General features: G+C 45.0%; 2 protein-coding genes across 4 annotated transcripts in view; one reads left to right on the top strand and one right to left on the bottom strand.

Moving 5' to 3' along the window:
- pick1 (protein interacting with prkca 1) overlaps positions 1–14,311 on the top strand; it is a 40,909-nt gene extending 26,598 nt beyond the window's left edge. Inside the window, exons 11-14 of one of the 3 annotated variants that reach the window (XR_007265679.1) lie at positions 258–308; positions 733–877; positions 10,608–10,748; positions 11,614–14,311. Coding sequence is in view for 2 of the 3 variants with exons in the window: in XM_048617507.1 (XP_048473464.1) it covers positions 258–308; positions 733–877; positions 3,692–3,909 (414 nt within the window). In the remaining variant the exon portion in view is untranslated. Of the gene's footprint in view, positions 1–257; positions 309–732; positions 878–3,691; positions 6,821–10,607; positions 10,942–11,613 lie in introns of those variants that run through there. The other 2 variants (XM_048617508.1, XM_048617507.1) reach the window with 2 other exon arrangements.
- slc16a8 (solute carrier family 16 member 8) lies at positions 10,202–17,796 on the bottom strand. The gene is made up of 4 exons (XM_020514684.2): positions 17,572–17,796; positions 16,622–16,765; positions 13,191–14,051; positions 10,202–11,902 (listed from the first exon to the last, which is right to left on the bottom strand). The coding sequence occupies exons 1-4, from the start codon at positions 17,789–17,791 to the stop codon at positions 11,544–11,546; spliced, it is 1,584 nt and encodes a 527-aa protein (XP_020370273.2). The 5' UTR covers positions 17,792–17,796; the 3' UTR covers positions 10,202–11,543.
- Between the last annotated feature and the right edge of the window lie 313 nt (positions 17,797–18,109).

The raw sequence follows: 18,109 nt of genomic DNA, 5'->3' as shown, positions 1-18,109 counted from the left end.
GGAATGGAATGTGGGTTTAAATGGGAGATGTGGAAATTGGATTTAAATGGGCAAAGATTGGATGTAAATGGGAGGAATGGGGATTTACATTGGTGGGATGTAGATTTACATGGGAGGGGATTAGATTTAAATGATAGGGGATGGAGACATAAATGGGAGAGATGTGTGTGTGAATGGGGATATAAAAGGGGAGGTGTTGCAGGTACGTGGAAGAATTTGCTGCTTTTTCCTGACTCAGTCTCTCTTTTTCCTTGCAGTCATATTGCTTGAAGGTGAAAGAGATGGATGATGAAGAATACAGCTGCATAGTGAGTGAAGCCTGCACAGTCTTCCTGACCAGTTTGTGCTGACTGACTGGAGCTGTTGTAGTGGCTGCCCATTGTACACAACTGATCAGGACTCAATACAACACGGACAGTAATGTTATTGTCCAGGGGCTGAGGCTGTGTGTTTACCTGAGCTGGGTGCACATGATACTCCAGTCCTGAGGCAACACTACAGTGGTGTCTGTACGTTCTCCAGGCATTGGGGGAATGACCTTGTTTGATCCATGTGGAGCAGTCTCTGATACTGAAGCATTGGGTTCAGGATCCTCCCTTGTGAGTTCCTCAGCTCCCCATGTTTTGACATGAGGCTGTGCCGCTGTGATCCAGTGAATGGTTATAGTGTATTGCACTCTCTGTTTAGTTGTTTAACCCCTGTCTCTCTCTTCTCCTCTGTCTCTCTGCCCAGGCTCTGCAGGAGCCTCTGTACCGAGTTGGCACTGGAAACTATGAGTACCGTTTGATCCTCCGCTGTCGGCAGGAGGCCCGAGCACGTTTCGCCAAAATGAGGAAGGACGTTCTGGAGAAAATTGAACTTTTGGACCAAAAACATGGTTAGTTTTAACTTAGCTGATATGTACAAATTGCTTGAGGGTAGATCCTCCTGAGCCTGGAGGTGTAAGGGTCAGACTGGTGACGGAATGGGGTCGGGGTTGGCAGGGTGGAATCGGAGGTAACAGTAGTCTCTGTGTTCTGGGCTCATGCTGGTGGTGAGTTCGGGGGCTGACTGGAATGGGGGTGCGGGATGGATGGGAGTGGCATTGGGATGGGTTGGGAGGCAATAGGGTCAGGTCAAGAGTTAATGGATATGGGTCAGGGGTGATGTTGTGGGGTCAGGGGTTAATGGAGTTGGTCAGTGTGTGTTGGGGCTGGGGCACTCCTCATGTCCTTACTAAAGATATCGAGTGTGCTTTGGGATCTCCTGAGATCATGAACAGTGCAATATAAATGCAAGCCTTAAGAACAAAGGAGTGGGGACTAGGCCAATTGTCCCTTCAAACCTGCTCCACCGTTCAATAAGATCATAACTGAGCTGGCAGTGGCCTTGCACTTTCCTGTCTCTCCCCTTCCCACTGTAACTCTTGGCTCCTTCAGTCAGTGATCTATCTAAGCTAGCCTTGCTCCCATTCAATGAGCCAGCCTTCATTGCCGTCTGTGAAAGAGAATTCTGGATTCAACTTAATATCACTCATTTAGACAAACTGCAGCAACAGGGGGATCTTCAGAAGTGACCTATTGGAAGTTGAGGAGGGTTAGATTAAGATAACAGGAAGCAGAGAGATAGATACCATAACGTTCGCTGACTGAAGCAGGCCTTGCAAGAGGGAATTGGATCTGCCTCTGATGAGAAAGGGGAGGGAATACCTTGCTCTTGCAGATTGCTCACATGGACACGAAGGCTGAATGGCCTCCTCCTGTGTTGTCTTCTATTAATAGGCCAATACAGTACCTAGATCTGAATCCAGAACAGTTTCTGTGTTAACTGGGACAATGGAAGTGCAAGAGAACAATCAGGAAACAGTGACGTTAATTAGTTTTAATTAAAAACTGAATCAAAAAAGCAGTCAAAGTAAAGGGAGCTATTGAAAGAAGCCCCTCTCAGTGAAGTAAATGGGGGACTGGAGCAGAGACTGTCCATGAACAAGGTGAAGCCTTCTGCCTGGAGGCAGTTCTGACGAGAAGCTACTGCCTTCTTCAGAAACTATGATTTCAGTTCTCTGCCCAAAGGCAGGTCCAATCCATCACAACCTCCATCATGGATACAGCAGGGGGATAACTCCTGGAATTCCTCTCCACTGGAACACTCTGTGCATTTCCACTAATCTGATCCATCCAGCCTCTGGAGGAATCCGTGTTGCTGTGGCAATGTGTACTTTTCTCGGCATGTTGCAGCCTGGAGCTATGGTTCATGATGGCAGAGACTCCCGCTCTTGCTGCCCTGGTGTGTGTTGGAGGGATTTACAATTGATAGTCAACCTATTTGTCCAAGTTGTAAATGCACCTTTCTGGGCCCTAAGTCCCTTATTATAGGACTTGAACCCAGAGCATCTGGCTCAGATGCAGGAATACTGCCTTATTCCTCTTCAAAATTGAGTGGTTGAAATGTGGATTAATAAAACAAGATTGGGGTTTCTAGTGCTAAAGAAACTTCATAGTCTCACTCCAATTTTGCTTTTGACTATCCCACCCCTTTCATATCCTTCTTTACACTGCCTCCCACTCCAGACTCCAAACTCACTCTATAATATCCTCCCTTCAGTTTCCATCTATACGTGGCACACAGCCAGTTCAGGGAAGGAAGAAGTATGACGCTATTACACACTAAAAAGGATAATGTCAGAGGTCTTGTGGACAATGAATGTGATTGAACAAGTTGGGAGAATTGTGGGCAAGTTTATTAAATGTTGGTGGGAGCAAAGATGTTGGAACCTTTACTCAAAGACCTAGAGAATACATTTCTAAGATACAAAGCAGATTTCAAAAGGGAAGGTCAGGCTTGATCACAAATGGTTAACATTTTTTTGAAGAACAATCAAAATGGTGGACGAGAATAATTCAGTAACACTGTTGCCTCACAGTGCCAGCATTGATTCCAGCCTCGTGTGACTGTCTGTGTGGAGTTTGCACATTCTCTTGGTTTCTGTATAAGTTACCTCACGGTGCTCAGGTTTCCTCCCACAGTCCAAGGATGTGCAGGCAAGGTGGATTGGCCATGGGAAATTGTCCGATAGTATCCAGGGATATGCAGGCTAAGAGGGTTAGCCATGAGAAATACAGGGTTGCAGGGATAGGATAAGGGGGGGGTGAATCTGGGTGGGATGCCGTTTGGAGGCCCACTGTGGCCTCAATGGGCCGAATGGCCTGTTTCCATGCTGTATGGATTCTGTGAATGTATTTTGATTTGCTAAAATGCCCTTGTAACACAGAATTCACTTATGGCCAGAACATTTGGAGTTAGGGAACAAGCAACAGATTGGGATAGTGAGCTGGCTTAATGGAAAACAGAGTAGGTTTAAGGCTCAAACTGATGTTTCACAAAGATCAAGTAAAAGCAAAATACTGCAGATGCTGGAAATCTGAAATAAAAACAGCATGCTGGAGAAACTCAGCAGGTTGGGCTACATCTGTGAAGAGAGAAATAGAATTCACATTTTTGAGTCCAGTGATCCTCCTTCAGAACTTCATATTGGTTTGGAAACATTAACGCTGTCCCTCTCTCCACACCTGCTGAGTTTCTCCAGCACTTTCTATTTTTATCCCATGAAAGGTTAGTTCTGTGTACAGCTCTCTCCCTGTACTTCTGTGTATTCCCTTCTTGTGCCTTGTCACTGTCTGTTGAGCTGATTGTGGTCTGTTCCAATTCTCAGTTCAGGACATCGTGTTCCAGCTCCAACGCTTTGTTTCTGCTATGTCCAAGTACTACAATGAATGTTACGCTGTCTTAAAAGATGCTGATGTGTTTCCCATTGAGGTGGATTTGACGAAAACAATGTTGAACTACAGTCCAAAGGATATTTACACAGACGCAGAGGAAGAGGATGAGAAGGAGAATGAGGAAAATGGAGAGAAACTATTTGATGAATAGAACTTATCTGGACAGAAAATTGAATCCCTTTACACAATCAAATCTGAAATATGCTGTTTATAGTTTGAATGATGAACTGTTTTATTTATGTCTCAAATGGATGCGACCATTAATCCCCATCAGATCCTTGACTAAATACAAATACTTTATGGGCATGCACTTTATTCACACCTAACCTTGTTTTAATGTGTCCTGTTCAGTGTGTCCTTTTGTCTGAGCCTCTAGGAGTAGCATGTGGAGTTCTGTGCTTCTACAAAGCTAATAGTGCTGACAACTCTTTTTTTGTTTCATATTAACCTAATCACCAAGGGACTTGAGTTTTTGATTCAGACATTTCCCACGCCCCCCCACCCGCCATCTCAACAAATATCATCAGTCACTTAGTCCTGAGACTTTATTTATTCACTTGTGGGACATGGATATGGCTGGCTGGCCAGCATTTATTGGTCATCCTGAGTTTCCCCTTGAAGGTTGTGATGACCTGCTTTATTGAAGAGCTGCAGTCCATGTGCAGTAAGTAGACTCTGAATGCCTTTGGAGAGGAAATTCCAGGATTTTGACCCAGCAATATATTTCCAACTCAGGATGGTGAGTGGCTTGGAGGGGAGCTTGTAGGGGGTGGTGTTCCAATGTATCTGCTGTCCTTGCCCTCCGAGATGCAAGTGATTGTGGGTTGGAAAAGTGCTGTCTAAGTTTATCTTTGGTGAATTTCTGCAGTTCGTCTTGTAGATACAGTGCTGCTACTGAGCATCGGTGGTGGATGCTTGTGAATGCACTGCCAATCAAGCGGGCAGCTTTGTTCTCATGTTCTCATATCCTTGTCTTTTAAACCAGAGTTAAAAGTACCTGATGATAGGTGTTTGTGTCACAGCCCTGAAATTCTTTATTTTGCCATGAAAGAGTGAGGATCGTACAGGTGATTTTTCAGGTTGGCAGACCACAAGGTCAGTGTTGGGACCTCGGCTATTGGCCGACTGAAGTATCCAAATTCACTGATGTTCCAGAGCTAGGTAAAAAAAATCCAGTTGTGAAGAGAGTGTAACAAACCTGCAAAGGGATAGTGAGGGGTTAAGATGGGCTAAATGTCCTCCTTACCTGTTGCTATGACTCTCTGTAAGTGAGTGGTGTAGATGGTGGCAGCGATTTATTTATTTATTTATTTATTTTCAAATGATGAGAAGCTGTTCCAGCCATTGCTCAGAGTGAGAAGTTCAGAAGGCAAATGGTATAATGGTTCTTCGTATAAGGGCTTTGGAGTAAGAGTACGAAAGGATTGCACAGGTGTAGAGGGCTCTGATGGGAGCACACTTGGAGATATCCATTTACTTGTGTATTTTGACCTGTGTGTTAGCTATCAAAGATCAGCCAGGATCTTACAGAATGGCCTATTTCTGCTCCTATTTGCTATGCTCTTGTCATTTCCATTTAACACCGTTTTTGAGCAGCAGTGACGTGTATGATTTGCTGATTGAGAAGAATGGTTTCTGAATCAAGAGCACTTGAAAGGTCATAAGGCATCTATAGCTTTAAAAAGCTTGCATCTATATCATCTGGGAATTTTCAATCCTTATTTTCTTCATTAATAAATAGTTGGTAGGACAGAACTTAGAGTCATTGAAAAAGGACAGATTTTGACACTTTCCTTGCACTCATCAGGATGTTTTGCAAGAATCCCAATTCCAGAAGAAAGCCAACATTTTTATTACAAAGAAGGTAAGTGCTGATTCATTAGCAAATGGACTTTGGTCAAGATGTTACTGTGGAGAATGCAGCTTTTAATGTTGATTGACAGTTAACTGCCAGGAAATTGTGTGAGAGGAATTTATGCTGGTAACCAATTTAGGATTGTCTGTTGGATTGACAATGTAGCACACTTAAGTGTACAGGAAGATACAAATTTATTACACATGGCCCTGTTCTTTGCTGACAGCAAGGCATGCACACACTGCGCCTGTTTCAACTAAAGAAGATAGGTGTCAGCCATTCACTGGTTCTTTTTTCAGGGCAATGTGCTGACTGATCACAGTTAACCTGCCTGGTTTAAAATTTAAACAAAGCCTGACCCTTAACTGACAATCGGCATTAATGGGTGCATTCTCCATAGCAACATCTCTAACACTCAGTCCACTGCCAACCAGTCAGCATTTGCCTCACTCACTCGCAATATCAATGCTGGTTTTCCTCTTTAATTGGTATTCTTGCACTCATCAAAACATTTTGCAAGATGACAACAAGCTTTGACCGAATGTGCCTTTTTTCAACAATACTCTGGTTCGACAAGAGTGATAATTTGCTGATACTCGTTATAATGAGTCCTTGTCTCTGATTCAATCTCATTGTTGCTTGTGATGGTCTGTCATGGTACCCACGTGCTTGACTGCAAACATGATCACGTCATTATTTAATGTCTCCACCATTCCTTTGGTTTCATTGCCAATACCACAACTGATAGATTGTAAGGATTGTCCCTGACCACCCTCTTTTATTTCTCGGATCATTGTGAATGTTTTTGTGTTGACTTGATAACCCTTGCACATTTCTTTTCATGTTTCTTCCTTCTTGTATCTCTTGTCAACATTCCCAGTGAGCTGTGGGGTTGAGTTGCACGGTAACCTGAATAGACCACGTAGCTCTTTATACTCTTACAGGATCACGCACTGAGGAAAAAGTTGTTTACAACTACAGGACCTCGGGCTTTTACTATCAGTTTTGTCACAATCACTGTTTATTGGGGTCTGTGCTGTTTCACTTTTTTTTTCTGTGCTTCACCTTTTTTAGTTTCATGTTGGTCCTTTTGCCTCTTTAATTATCCAGAGCTGTTTTATTTTTGTGTTAAGTAGAACTCTTGCCTCTTTGGGGTATAGACAGGTTTGGTAAAACATTAAATCCTTTATTGAATGTTTTGCATTAATCTCCTGTCTTCGTATCTGTGAGCAGATTTGCACAGTTCATTGTGGATAGTGTCTACATCTTCCCATTGAAGTTGCCCTTTCCTATATCTAGAATCTTAGCTGTTTCACCATTTCTCCCTTTCAAACATAGTGTGCTGAATCATATTTTGGATACTATTAGGTAAATATTCACGCAGTACTGACCTGTTCACTCATTCATAAATCTAATATATGAACAAGGAGAAACAGCAGGTTATTTGCTCCTTCAAGCCTGCTCTATCATTCAATAAGGCACCATTCACTTGGCTGGATGAGTGTAGCTCCAACAACACTCAAGAAGCTTGACAGAATCAAGGACAAAGCAGTCTGCTTGATTAGCACCACATCCATTCCCTCTACCAATATTCAGTAGCAGCAGTGTGTACTATGTACTGCCAAAATTCACCAGAGATCTTCAGGTGGCACCTCCCAAATCCACAATCACTTCCACCCTGTATGACAATGGCAGTCAGTTGCATGGGAACACCACCACCTGCAAGTTTCCCTTCCAGCTACTAACCAGCCTGACTTGCTGTTCCTTCACTGTTGCTGGGTCAAAACCCTGGAATTCCCTCCCTAATGGCATTATGGGTCAATTCACAGCAGGAGGACTGCAGCACTTTGAGAAGGCAGCTCACCCCCACCTTCTCAAGGGGCAACTAGGGATGGGCAATAAATGCTGGACCAGCCAGTGACAAGCATATCCCATGAATTAATAATAAAATAAAGAGATCATGGTTGATTCTGATTTTAACTTCAATTCTACATTCCTGCGCATCCCTGATAATCTTTCATCCCTTTGGTCATCAAGAATCTATCTATGTCTGCCTTAAAAATATTTAAAGATTTTGTATCTGCTGCTTTTGAGCAACGTAATTTCAAAGAATCTTAACTCAGAGAAAAAAAATATAGAATTCTCCTTTGTTGCAAAAACTAACCTGGCCAAATTTTTTTTTAAAAAGCCTCATTTGCTTATCCTGACCTATTTGAAAGTTAAACCTCCCCTTTGTAAGCATTCTGCCTTTGTGACATGCTGGTCTTCTCCTGTACTAACATCCTATCACTTCACAGCTGGTATAGAGTCATACAGCATGGAAACAGACCCTTCAGTCCAATTAGTCTATGCTGACCATGTTCCCAAACTAAACTAGCTCCACCTGCCTGCACTTGGCCCATATCTCTCCAAATGTCTCCTATTCATGTATTTATCCAAATGTCTTTTAAACGTTGTGACTGTACCCACATCCATCACTTTTTTCTGGAGTTCATTCCACATACGAACCACTCTGTGTTTAAAAAAAAAAGTTGCATCTCATGTCTTTTTTTTAAATCTTTCTTCTCTCACATTAAAAATATACCTCCAAGTCTTGAAATCCTCCACTCTAGGGAAAAGACACCTGTCCATTCACCTTATCTGTAGCCCTCATGATCTTATATGGTCACTCCTCAACCTCCTGTGCTCCAGTGAAAAAAGTCCCAACCTCTCCCCATAACTCAATCCTCAAATCCCAGCAATCTCCCAGTAAATCTCTTCTGAATCCTCTCCATCTTAATAACATATAAAATAACAGTAGGGCAACCAGAACTGAACACAGAACTCCATAAAAGACCTCATAAAGGGTCTTGTACACCCTTAACATGATGTACCTGAACCCCTAGATCTCTTTGTATCTGGGGGTTTACACACAATTCCCATCCTGTCTGTTTTTAAACTGTACCTGTTAAGCTTCCACTGAGTAATTCATTCTCGTCTTGTTGTAGAAGCAATTTCACCCTTAATCATGAAGGCTGCACCTCACTCTTGACCAGATCCCTGTTCCTCGCTGTGGATATCCAAATCTGACATACTCAGTTCCAAGTTGACATGTCATACCAATCTCTAATTTATTCCATCTATACTTTATCGACTTCGATTGTACGGAATACTCCGGCCTCTTCCAACTTTGAATTGGTCTCTTCACGCTTTCCCTCTTCTTCCTTACCTTTGATGGTTTGAATTTCCCTTGAAGGGTTTTGCATGAAAATTATTCAATTGGAAATTAATGTTTTACGATGATGGTTAATAGGTTTAAATAAAAAGTGCCACAGTTGATTTGGTGATGGGGAGAAAAACACATTCAGTTGTGTATAAGAGCTCTTCTGGATATAAAAGGAAAATTCAGGGCTCTTGTGGTATAGTGGTAGTGATCCTATCTCTGAGTCAGGGTTCAAGCCCCACCTGCATCAGAGGTGTTTAATAACATTTCTGAACAGGTTGCTTAGAAAGTATCGAAGGAGTTCCCCCTTTTCCATTTGCGATTGTATGTTTATACTATCTTTCCTACCAGAGGAACCTACCCATTGACCACTCACAAATCCAACCTTGTGACAGTCGTCCTGTCCATCCCTCCCACTCAGATGTGGAATCCCTGTTTCCCACGTGACTCCTTCACTGCCACTAGGTCACCATCCTAGATCTGTTTATCCCTAAACCAATTAATTTTCTTAACCAGCTTGCCATGTGAGACCTAGTCAAAACCTTGTCAATTACATCTGTTGCGCTACCCTCGTCTGCACACCTCTAGTCACCTCGTTTAAAAAAATTCAAGTCAAACCTGTTGGAGAACATGTCCCTGACAAAGCCATGCTGACTGTCCTTGGTTAATACATGCCCCTCTAAATAGAGATTAATGCTGTCCCTCAGATTTTTTTTCCAATAGTTTGCTCACCAGTGAAGTTTGGCTCCTCCAGTCTCAAATTATAATATCTTTGGTATTCTTCCTACATGAGATATTGTTTAATCACTCTGGCTTACCCAGCCATTTCCATGAAACTCCTGTCTGGGAGATGGAGAAGAATGTTAAAGGATGTGAGGAGTTCCCAGTGAGGGTGAGGAACTGTACACTCGGAAGTGGCTTATGTTCGAAGGGGATTTTCACGACAAGCTGAATATTTACAATGGAACAGAATGAAGCTTTTATTAAGATGAAAATCAATGAGAACTCAGGAATAGTTCAATATAAATGAATCCTTTTGAATAGGCAGATAGCAACAGCACTGTCAAAGTTATTGATTCATTCACGAATACATAAGTGAACACTCAGAATCCCTACAATGTGGCAGCAAGCTACTTCACCCATCGAGTCCACACCGACCATCCAAAGAGCATTCCACCCACCCCCACCCTATCCCTGTAACTCTGCATTCCCATGGCTAACACCTAATCTACACATTCCTGACACAATTGGCAATTCAGCATGGTCAATCCATGCTAACTTGCACATCTTTGGACTGTGGGAGGAAACCAGAACACCCAGAAGAAACCCACACAGACACAGGGAGAATGTGCAAACTTCACGCAGACAGTCACATGAGGATGGAATTGAACCCAGGTCCTAGTGCTGTGAGGCAGCAATGCTAACCACTGTGCCACCCAAATTCATTCACATACATTCTTATTCACATACATTCTTGTTCACACTCTCTCTCTCACTTGCCTTCATTCACACGCACTGTCATATACCCTAATTTGCATGCACCCTCTCTCACACCATTCTCACTCTCCACACTCAGCTTCTCACACTGGTACGTTTACATCTGCTGACTGACTCTAACATTCCTGAACACCCACACATTGTCTCACGTTCACTCGTCACATTACACAAGGCTCATTAGTTACACTGTGGTGGTACAATCTTAGCCCATCTATTGTTCGATTTACCGAAATCTGCTCAATGGACTTTCACAAGCTCCTTTTTTCTGATGCAATTTTATTTCTTTTCTCTCCAGCTATTTGTTGTAAAACATCACTGACAAATTCCACCAGTTGGACTCTCTCTAACTCAAAGCTATAACGTTGCGGTGAGGGTCATGTGTATCGATGTGAAACTGACAGATTGAAGACCAATGTGTGAGGGATCCAGAAGGAAGGTAAAGTGCTGGGGGGAGTGAAGGAAGTTGAGAGAGATGGAATTGAGAGAATTTGAAAGAGCATGAGGCCAAGGTGAAAAGTCAGGAGCTGAGGGGCAAATGAGAGGGAGGGTGAACAGGAGAGTGGGAAAGAAAAAGCAAGATAAAGTGCAGGAGAAATGGAGAAAGAAGAGAAAGCGAGAGAGTAAAGACAGGAAGAAGTGGGAGGGAGGGGGTAAAGAGAGGGGAAGCAAATGAGGGAGGAACAAGGAAGTAGAGAAGGACAGAAGGCCAGGAAGGAAAAGAGAGAGGAAAAAGATGACATGAAGAGATGGGGAAACTACAGTGAGGATGCAAATGAAGCAAGAAAGAGAAATGAATGAATGGAAAAGTGAGATGCGGGACAGGAGAGGGAAGGGACTGAACGTGGGCAGGTGAGGAAGGGGGCATTGAACACTTGGGTAATCGGACAGGCAGCATAGCCACCCAAGGCAGCAGCAGACCTCAATGGGAAGGTGGCAGAGGATTGAATGGTGAGACGAGGGACTTACTAGTCAATGGGAAATTCAGTTGAGATTGAGAGGTTAGAAGGCACTTACTCATGAACCCTACCATCATGAATGACTGAGTAGGGGAGAGAAACAGAAAACTGAAGAAGATGTGAGAAAGATGGATGGGATGGAAGAGTTGGGTGAATGAAGAGAACTAGCCTTTGTTTCTCCATTAGTTTTCCTCAGTTGTTTTATTTGCACCAATTTGTAGCCTGTCCCTGGTAGTGGCCGAGGTAGTCTTGCCTGTTTTGTCTTGAGCTTTTATTTATAAGCTTGTCTTTTCATGTTGCTCAAAACATTCTGTATCTCCACTGTCTGCATCTGTCACATTACAGTCATCCCTTTGGTCCTTCTGAACTCTGCTCAGGCTCTGCTCCAGGGATCCTTCGTCCAATGGGCTCTCACACAGATCCCCTGTGTAGTCCTGCACTGTGCTGTTCTCGCCCATTGCCACAGTTTCACCTTCCACATCCTCCGCTTGCTGCCGTCCCTTCCTGTTCTTGGGCTGGTTTTGTTTGAGGCAGAGGTAGAAAGCTCCGAACAGAAAGACAGCTGAAAGAATAAGCTCCGAGCCTGCCATGTAGAAGATGAGCTTGTAGTTTTTGAAAGCATCTACCAGGTGCCCTGTAAGAGGGACAGTCTGAATTACAATCCATTCTCTCATACGTCCAGGCCAAACCCAACCTCAAACCCAGATCCAACCATCACAAGACCAGGAACTTTAGGAAGAGTCAGGACATTGGGAGCCAGTGAGATTCCCAGGTTTCCACTGCCCAGGAGCCGGACCTAAAGAATTTTCCTGGGGGCTGAATCCACTTACTGATGGTTCTGGCCCAATCATAGGACAGCCTCTAGTGAGTGAGTTGATGCTGCTGAGGCTGGTGGACAAACATAAGGCCACCTCAGAAATGGAGGCCCCTTGGCACGGTTGTAAAATCATATTTAGGGAAGGACCAAGCTGGCAGGCCCCCTGGATTGGTGGGAAATGTCTCCTGCCAGGGCTGGAGGAGGTTGAGGAGGAGGGGTGCCTTTTGGGGGAGAGAAGCCTTCAGCTCTTTTGCCCCCACCAATCCAGACAGTCACAAGGAGGCTGTTCTATGGAACTAGGGGCCTCCACATGCAGCAGGGATTATACTGGCGCCACCAAAATGCAAAGAATTGCTCTGAAGGGCTCCTCTTTGGTACCTTCCATTTCTAAGTTAGTTTTCCGTGGCCTTACCTCTGTGTCTGGCTGCCCCGGGGCAATGACTCAATTGGAGAAGAGTGGTGTTCAGGATGGGGTATGAGGGAGAGGGGAATTAGGAAATGGAGGTAGGTGTATTGGACAGTGAGGGTAATGGGATGTTTGGGGTGGACTATTGGAGCAGGGGTATATTGGGACTTGGGGTGTGATTATTGGACAGTGAAGATATTGAGGTAGAGTGGGGGGTATTTCAAGAGGAGGTATTGAAGCTGTGACTGCACAGGAGATTGCAAGTGGGGCTACTGGAGCTAGCAATGTTAGCATTTGTGACAGTGTTTGGGGTAGGCATAGGGTTATTGGAGAGTGTGGGTATTGGGATTCTGGTTTTGGACCGGGGGTTTTAGTGTGTTAGTAGAGAGTGAAGGTATTGTGGAGGCATATTGGTGCTGTGGTATTGGATAATGGAACATGTTGAGACTTGGAATATGGGCCTGGGGCTTTTAGAGAGGTTATGGAACCTGGAGCACACGGACATGGCAGGGTATTGAAGTCGTATTGATATTTGGGGTTTTGGAGACTGGTGAGACTCGGGGCACAGGGGAGAGTCAGTAGGATTGAGTCAGGTATTGGACAGTATTAGTGTGTGTGATATTGATGAGTGGGGATATGTAGAATGGGGGATATGGGAGAGCAGGGTATTAGAGAACTGCCCGTCAGTTGGTATCTGACCTGCTGAGGGGGGTCCAATGAGCACTGCAAAGGCCTCAATGAGCAGCAACAAGCCGATGGCACTTGGGAATTTCTGGGAGCCGACGATGTCCATGAGAACCTCGAACTGCAGAGCTCCGACCATCCCATAGGTCACCCCGAAGAAAACGCAGAAAGCCACCAGCCCGGTGTAGGTGGCAGCTCTGGCACTCAGCACATCGGTCAGTCCATTACACAACATGGAGAAACTGAAAAAATAAGCAACTCGAGGCCGCACCAAATCCAGTCCAGCCACGACACCACTCAATGGCCGAGCAAAGATGTCAATGAAGCCAATGATAGACAGCAGGAAGGCAGCTTCAGTGTCTGGGACACCTATGTCTTTGGCATAGTTAACAATCATGATTGGAGGTACAAAGAGGCCTAGAACCAGGATGAACTTGGAGATGGTGTAGATGACAAAGCTTCGATTCTGGAATACACTGAAATCTAGGAGCTTCCAGCTTTTTTTGTTTGTTCCTGACTTCCTGCCACCGTCCTTGGTGCTGTTTCTGGTCACTGCCTGTTGACAATTCTCCAGCTCCAAGCTGGTCGTGGGGAGCATCTCCTTGGCCTCAGACTTGTTTTTGCTGTTCTGCGTCAGACTCTCGAGAGGCCTCATCACAGCTCCACATGTGCAGCAGTTGAGTAACAACCCCCCCATAATGAGGAAGCCCCCTCTCCAGCCATAATAATCCAGCAGGACCTGGCCGAATGGGGACAAGGCACTGAGGAACACTGGGCTCCCAGCTGCTGCTAGCCCATTAGCTAATGGCCTCTTTTTATCGAAATACCTGCCCAGCATTATGAGTGATGGCTGGAAATTCAGAGCGAGTCCAAGACCTGCAGGAGACAGAGATCGTTTATCATCTGAAATATCTGTTCAAAGGATTGATTCTCCAATTTCTTATCAGAAAATGTAAGGTCAAAGTTGAACTTTGGCAGGATGAGCTGAAATATTCTAGAATCATAAAATCCCTACAGTGTTTGATCAGGCCACTTGAGTCTACATCAACTCTCCAAAGAGCAGACCATTCAGACTCCCCCACCCCCCAAATCCTTGGGATCCTGCCATTCCCCCTAACCTACACATCTTTGGACTGTGGGAGGAAACCAGGGCACCCAGAGGAAACCCACACAGACACAGGGAGAACATGCAAACTCCAGTCACCTGAGAGTGGAATTGAACCCATGGTCCTGGAACTATGAGGCAGCAGTGCTAACCACTGAGCCACCATGCCACCTCTATCCTGGCTAGACATCTGAAGATTTTGCCCATCGTTAGTTGGGACATTATCATTTCTCTCGGTTTGCGCAAGCAACCTTCCTAACTGTACAAATATGCAAAAGACATTCTGGATAATCAAACTATTCAGTGCAAATAAAGTATTTTAATTATGAAAATGTCTTTTGAGAGTTGGAATCCGCAAAGAGAAATGTAAATTTAAATGTGATTTGATTGAGGTATTTAAGGGCTAGGGCAGCATTTATTGGCCATCCATAATTGCCCCAGAGGGCATTAAGAGTCAACCACATTTCCATAGGTCTGGAGTCACATGTAGTCCAGACCAGGCAACAATGGCAGATTTCCTTCCTTCAAGGACAGTAGAATAGAATAGAATCCCTACAGAGTGGAAACAGGCCCTTCAGCCCAACAAGTCCACACCGACCCTCAGAACACCCACTCTAACCCATCCCCCTAACCTACACATCCCTGAACACTACGGACAATTTAGTATGGCCAATCCACCTAGCTTGCACATCTTTGGATAGAGAACCCAGTGGGTTTTTCGGACAGTGGTTTTGTGGTCATCATTAGTCTCTTAATTCCAGATTTTTATTGAAGTCAAATTCTGCCATCTGCCATGGCAGATTCAAACCTGGGTCTCCAGAACATTACCTGAGTCTCCGGATTAATGGCTTAGAGATAATACCACTTGGCCGTCACCACTCCTTGGTTCAAAGTATTATCCAGAGGCTGTTGACTATTAAGTAGACTGGGGATGAACAATGGTTACAAAATGAAGTTCTCTTAGACCAAACCTAGACTGGCTCTGAGTTTCCCAGAGAGCAGTGGGTGACTGGGATCTGACACTTACCCACAAGGCAGCAGACCCCTGAATTTCTCAAATGGACATTTTTCAATCAGGGATGGACCCTGTCTTTTACATAAAGGTGGGTACTTTAAGGAATTTGGGGTTGATGATCTTCTGGGCTGCTGTCTTTCACCCTGACTGGCCAAAAACATAATCTGACACATTGGCCAGCTGTTTATCTCTCTCCTGGGAGATGAAATGTCTTCAGGTGGAGCGGACACACTGTGATGTCCAAATTTGTATGGGACAGTCTGGATGATACATAATATGATACAGTCATACAGCATGGAAACAGACACCTTGGTGCAACCAGTCCATGCCGACCATAATCCCAAACTAAACTGGTTCCACCTGCCTGCGCTTGGCCCATATCCCTCCAAACCTTTCTTATTCAAAAGTCTTTTAAACGTTGTAACTGTACTTGCATCTACCACTTCTTCTGGCAGTTCATTGAACAAGGGACTCTCTGGCCGTCCATCATTACTTGTGAATTCAGCCACACAATGATGCCAGGGTTCGGAGGAAGAGAGAGACTGGAGGAGAGACAGAGTAGGACTGGAAGAAAGAGGGGAAGAGACGATGGGACAGGATGAGGACAATAAAATTTGGGAAGAGAGATAAAGATTAAAGCAAAAATCTGCATCTATAAAATGCCTTTAATAGAGTAAATGTCCTGATATTGGGAAGAAATTGGAGAGGCCAAGGATTGATTCTCAGGAGATACCAAGAGCTTTGTAAGTGGCTCTTGATCCCAATTGGATAAGAATAGAACCAGTTCCCTTCCCCCAAAACCATCCCCCTCCAAAAGGCAGGTCAGAGAGATTGAGGAGGGGTCTACCTGAGTCACAGTCACTGAGGATATCATCCCATCCTAGTCATTTCAGTGGAGCAGGGATTTCAAATGTGGAGCTGTGGATTAAGGAGGTGACAATGCACTGAAGGAGTTTGGAGAGAAGTGTGGGACGTTACTGATGGGTTTGTAGTTTGTGAGGATATGGAGACGAAGGAAAGATGAGCTAACGATAGGTTTGAAAGGGAGAATGGTGTTTGCAGAGGAGACCATATTCCAAACTCTGAACTGTATTCCCAGGAGCATTGATAAGCTCCTGGTTTATTCTGGGAGACACATGGTGACATCCATATGTCCAGCTCCATGGATTTAATGAAGCTGCAGAATTGCTTCTCCCCTGAATGTTTGGCAGAATTGAGGGCAAGGATGATTTAATCACTTTGATTAATCTATTAATAGAATAAACACTTCAGGGAGCTGATAATAGTTAACAAGGCCATTCTGCTGAGTTTACTGCAATAACGTACCTGTAACCACCCCAGCAGTCAGGTACAGCTGCGTGATATTTACGGAGAAAGATGCCAGGATCATTCCAGAGGAGGCCAGTAAACCTCCGACCAACATGACAGGACGGCAGCTGAAGCGATTCACCACGATGCTGCACAAGGGGCCTGTGTCAGAGAGAAGACAACTCGTGACACTCGCTGCCTTCTCTTCCAGTAACTGAACCTCATTCGCAACAGAAACAGCCGGCCTGAGCCCTGACTCACCATCACATGGAAAAGCAAGACCCAAATATAAACTCTTCAATGACAAATATCCCCTCCCAGTGTTCACTCTATTGAAGTTCTTTTTAATTGAAGCACTTCAATTAAATCCTCCCTTAACCTCCTCTGTTCTAAAGAGAATAATTCCAGGGTCTCACCATCCCACAACATCCCACTCCAATAAATCTCCTCTTGCCCTTCTTTGACATCTGTCCCTATAGAGTGAGCCGTGGAAATGTCTCACTGTCTCAGGCTGCTGCTGAACCATTTTGACAGAATGGTGTGTCTCCATTGACCCTTACCCTGGGGTCTCCCGGTTACTCTCCCCTTGCCAACAGCTGTATTTAACTCCAGGATCACTGCCTCAGGAGAAGTGGACAGGGCTTGTGGACACAGAGCAAGGATGCAGACTCCTGCAGTCCATCAGCTCCAGCAGGGACTGCCCCATCATTGAGGCTGGTCATCAGCTCCAAACCCTCCGCTAGAGCTGTGTTTGCCCCCATTGCCCCAAACACAATTATCAACACATCACCCCTCCACTGCCAACCCCCTTCCAGCCCCTCCACCCTCCTCCTCCTCCACTCCCCTTGAGCCTTTGTTTCTCTGAAGCAGTTGGACTCAGCAACCCGCTGCCTCTCAGCCACTGTTTTTAAATCCCACTTCCGGATTCGAGGATCAAGCTGTGGATTGATCCAGGATCGGACCGTTACCTGTGCCGTACAGCATGGCCAGGATAATGGAGGAAATCCAAGCCGTATCACTGTAGCCGATGTGGAAATCGTGCATCAGCTCCTTGAAGTAAACACTGACGGCTTTCGGGAAGGCGTAGGAGAATCCGGTGATCATGAAGCAACCAATCAGCACCATCCAGCCCCAGCCCCCATCAGGGGCTTCTTTGGGGGGACAACCTCCTGGCTTCGAATGACCCATCAGGAAATCCCGATTCTGAGGAATAAAACAGTAACAGCATGAGGGAGGAGAGAGACAGTGACACGATCAGAGCCCCCACAACCCACCCTGATCTACCCTCACCCCAATCAACCCCGACCAGACCTACCCAGACCTCCAGAGACACCCCAGACCCACCCTAACAACCCACACTGACCAAAACTGACCCACGTGGACACATCCTGACCTACACAGACACACCCTGACCGACACGGACACACCCTGACCCACACTGACACACCCTGACCCACATGGACACACCCTGACCCACATTGACACATCCTGACCCACACGGACACA

Source organism: Rhincodon typus, chromosome 37, assembly GCF_021869965.1.
Source record: "Rhincodon typus isolate 14 chromosome 37, sRhiTyp1.1, whole genome shotgun sequence".
NCBI classification, from domain to species: Eukaryota; Metazoa; Chordata; class Chondrichthyes; order Orectolobiformes; family Rhincodontidae; genus Rhincodon; species Rhincodon typus.
This window is presented reverse-complemented; position numbering and strand designations above follow the sequence as displayed.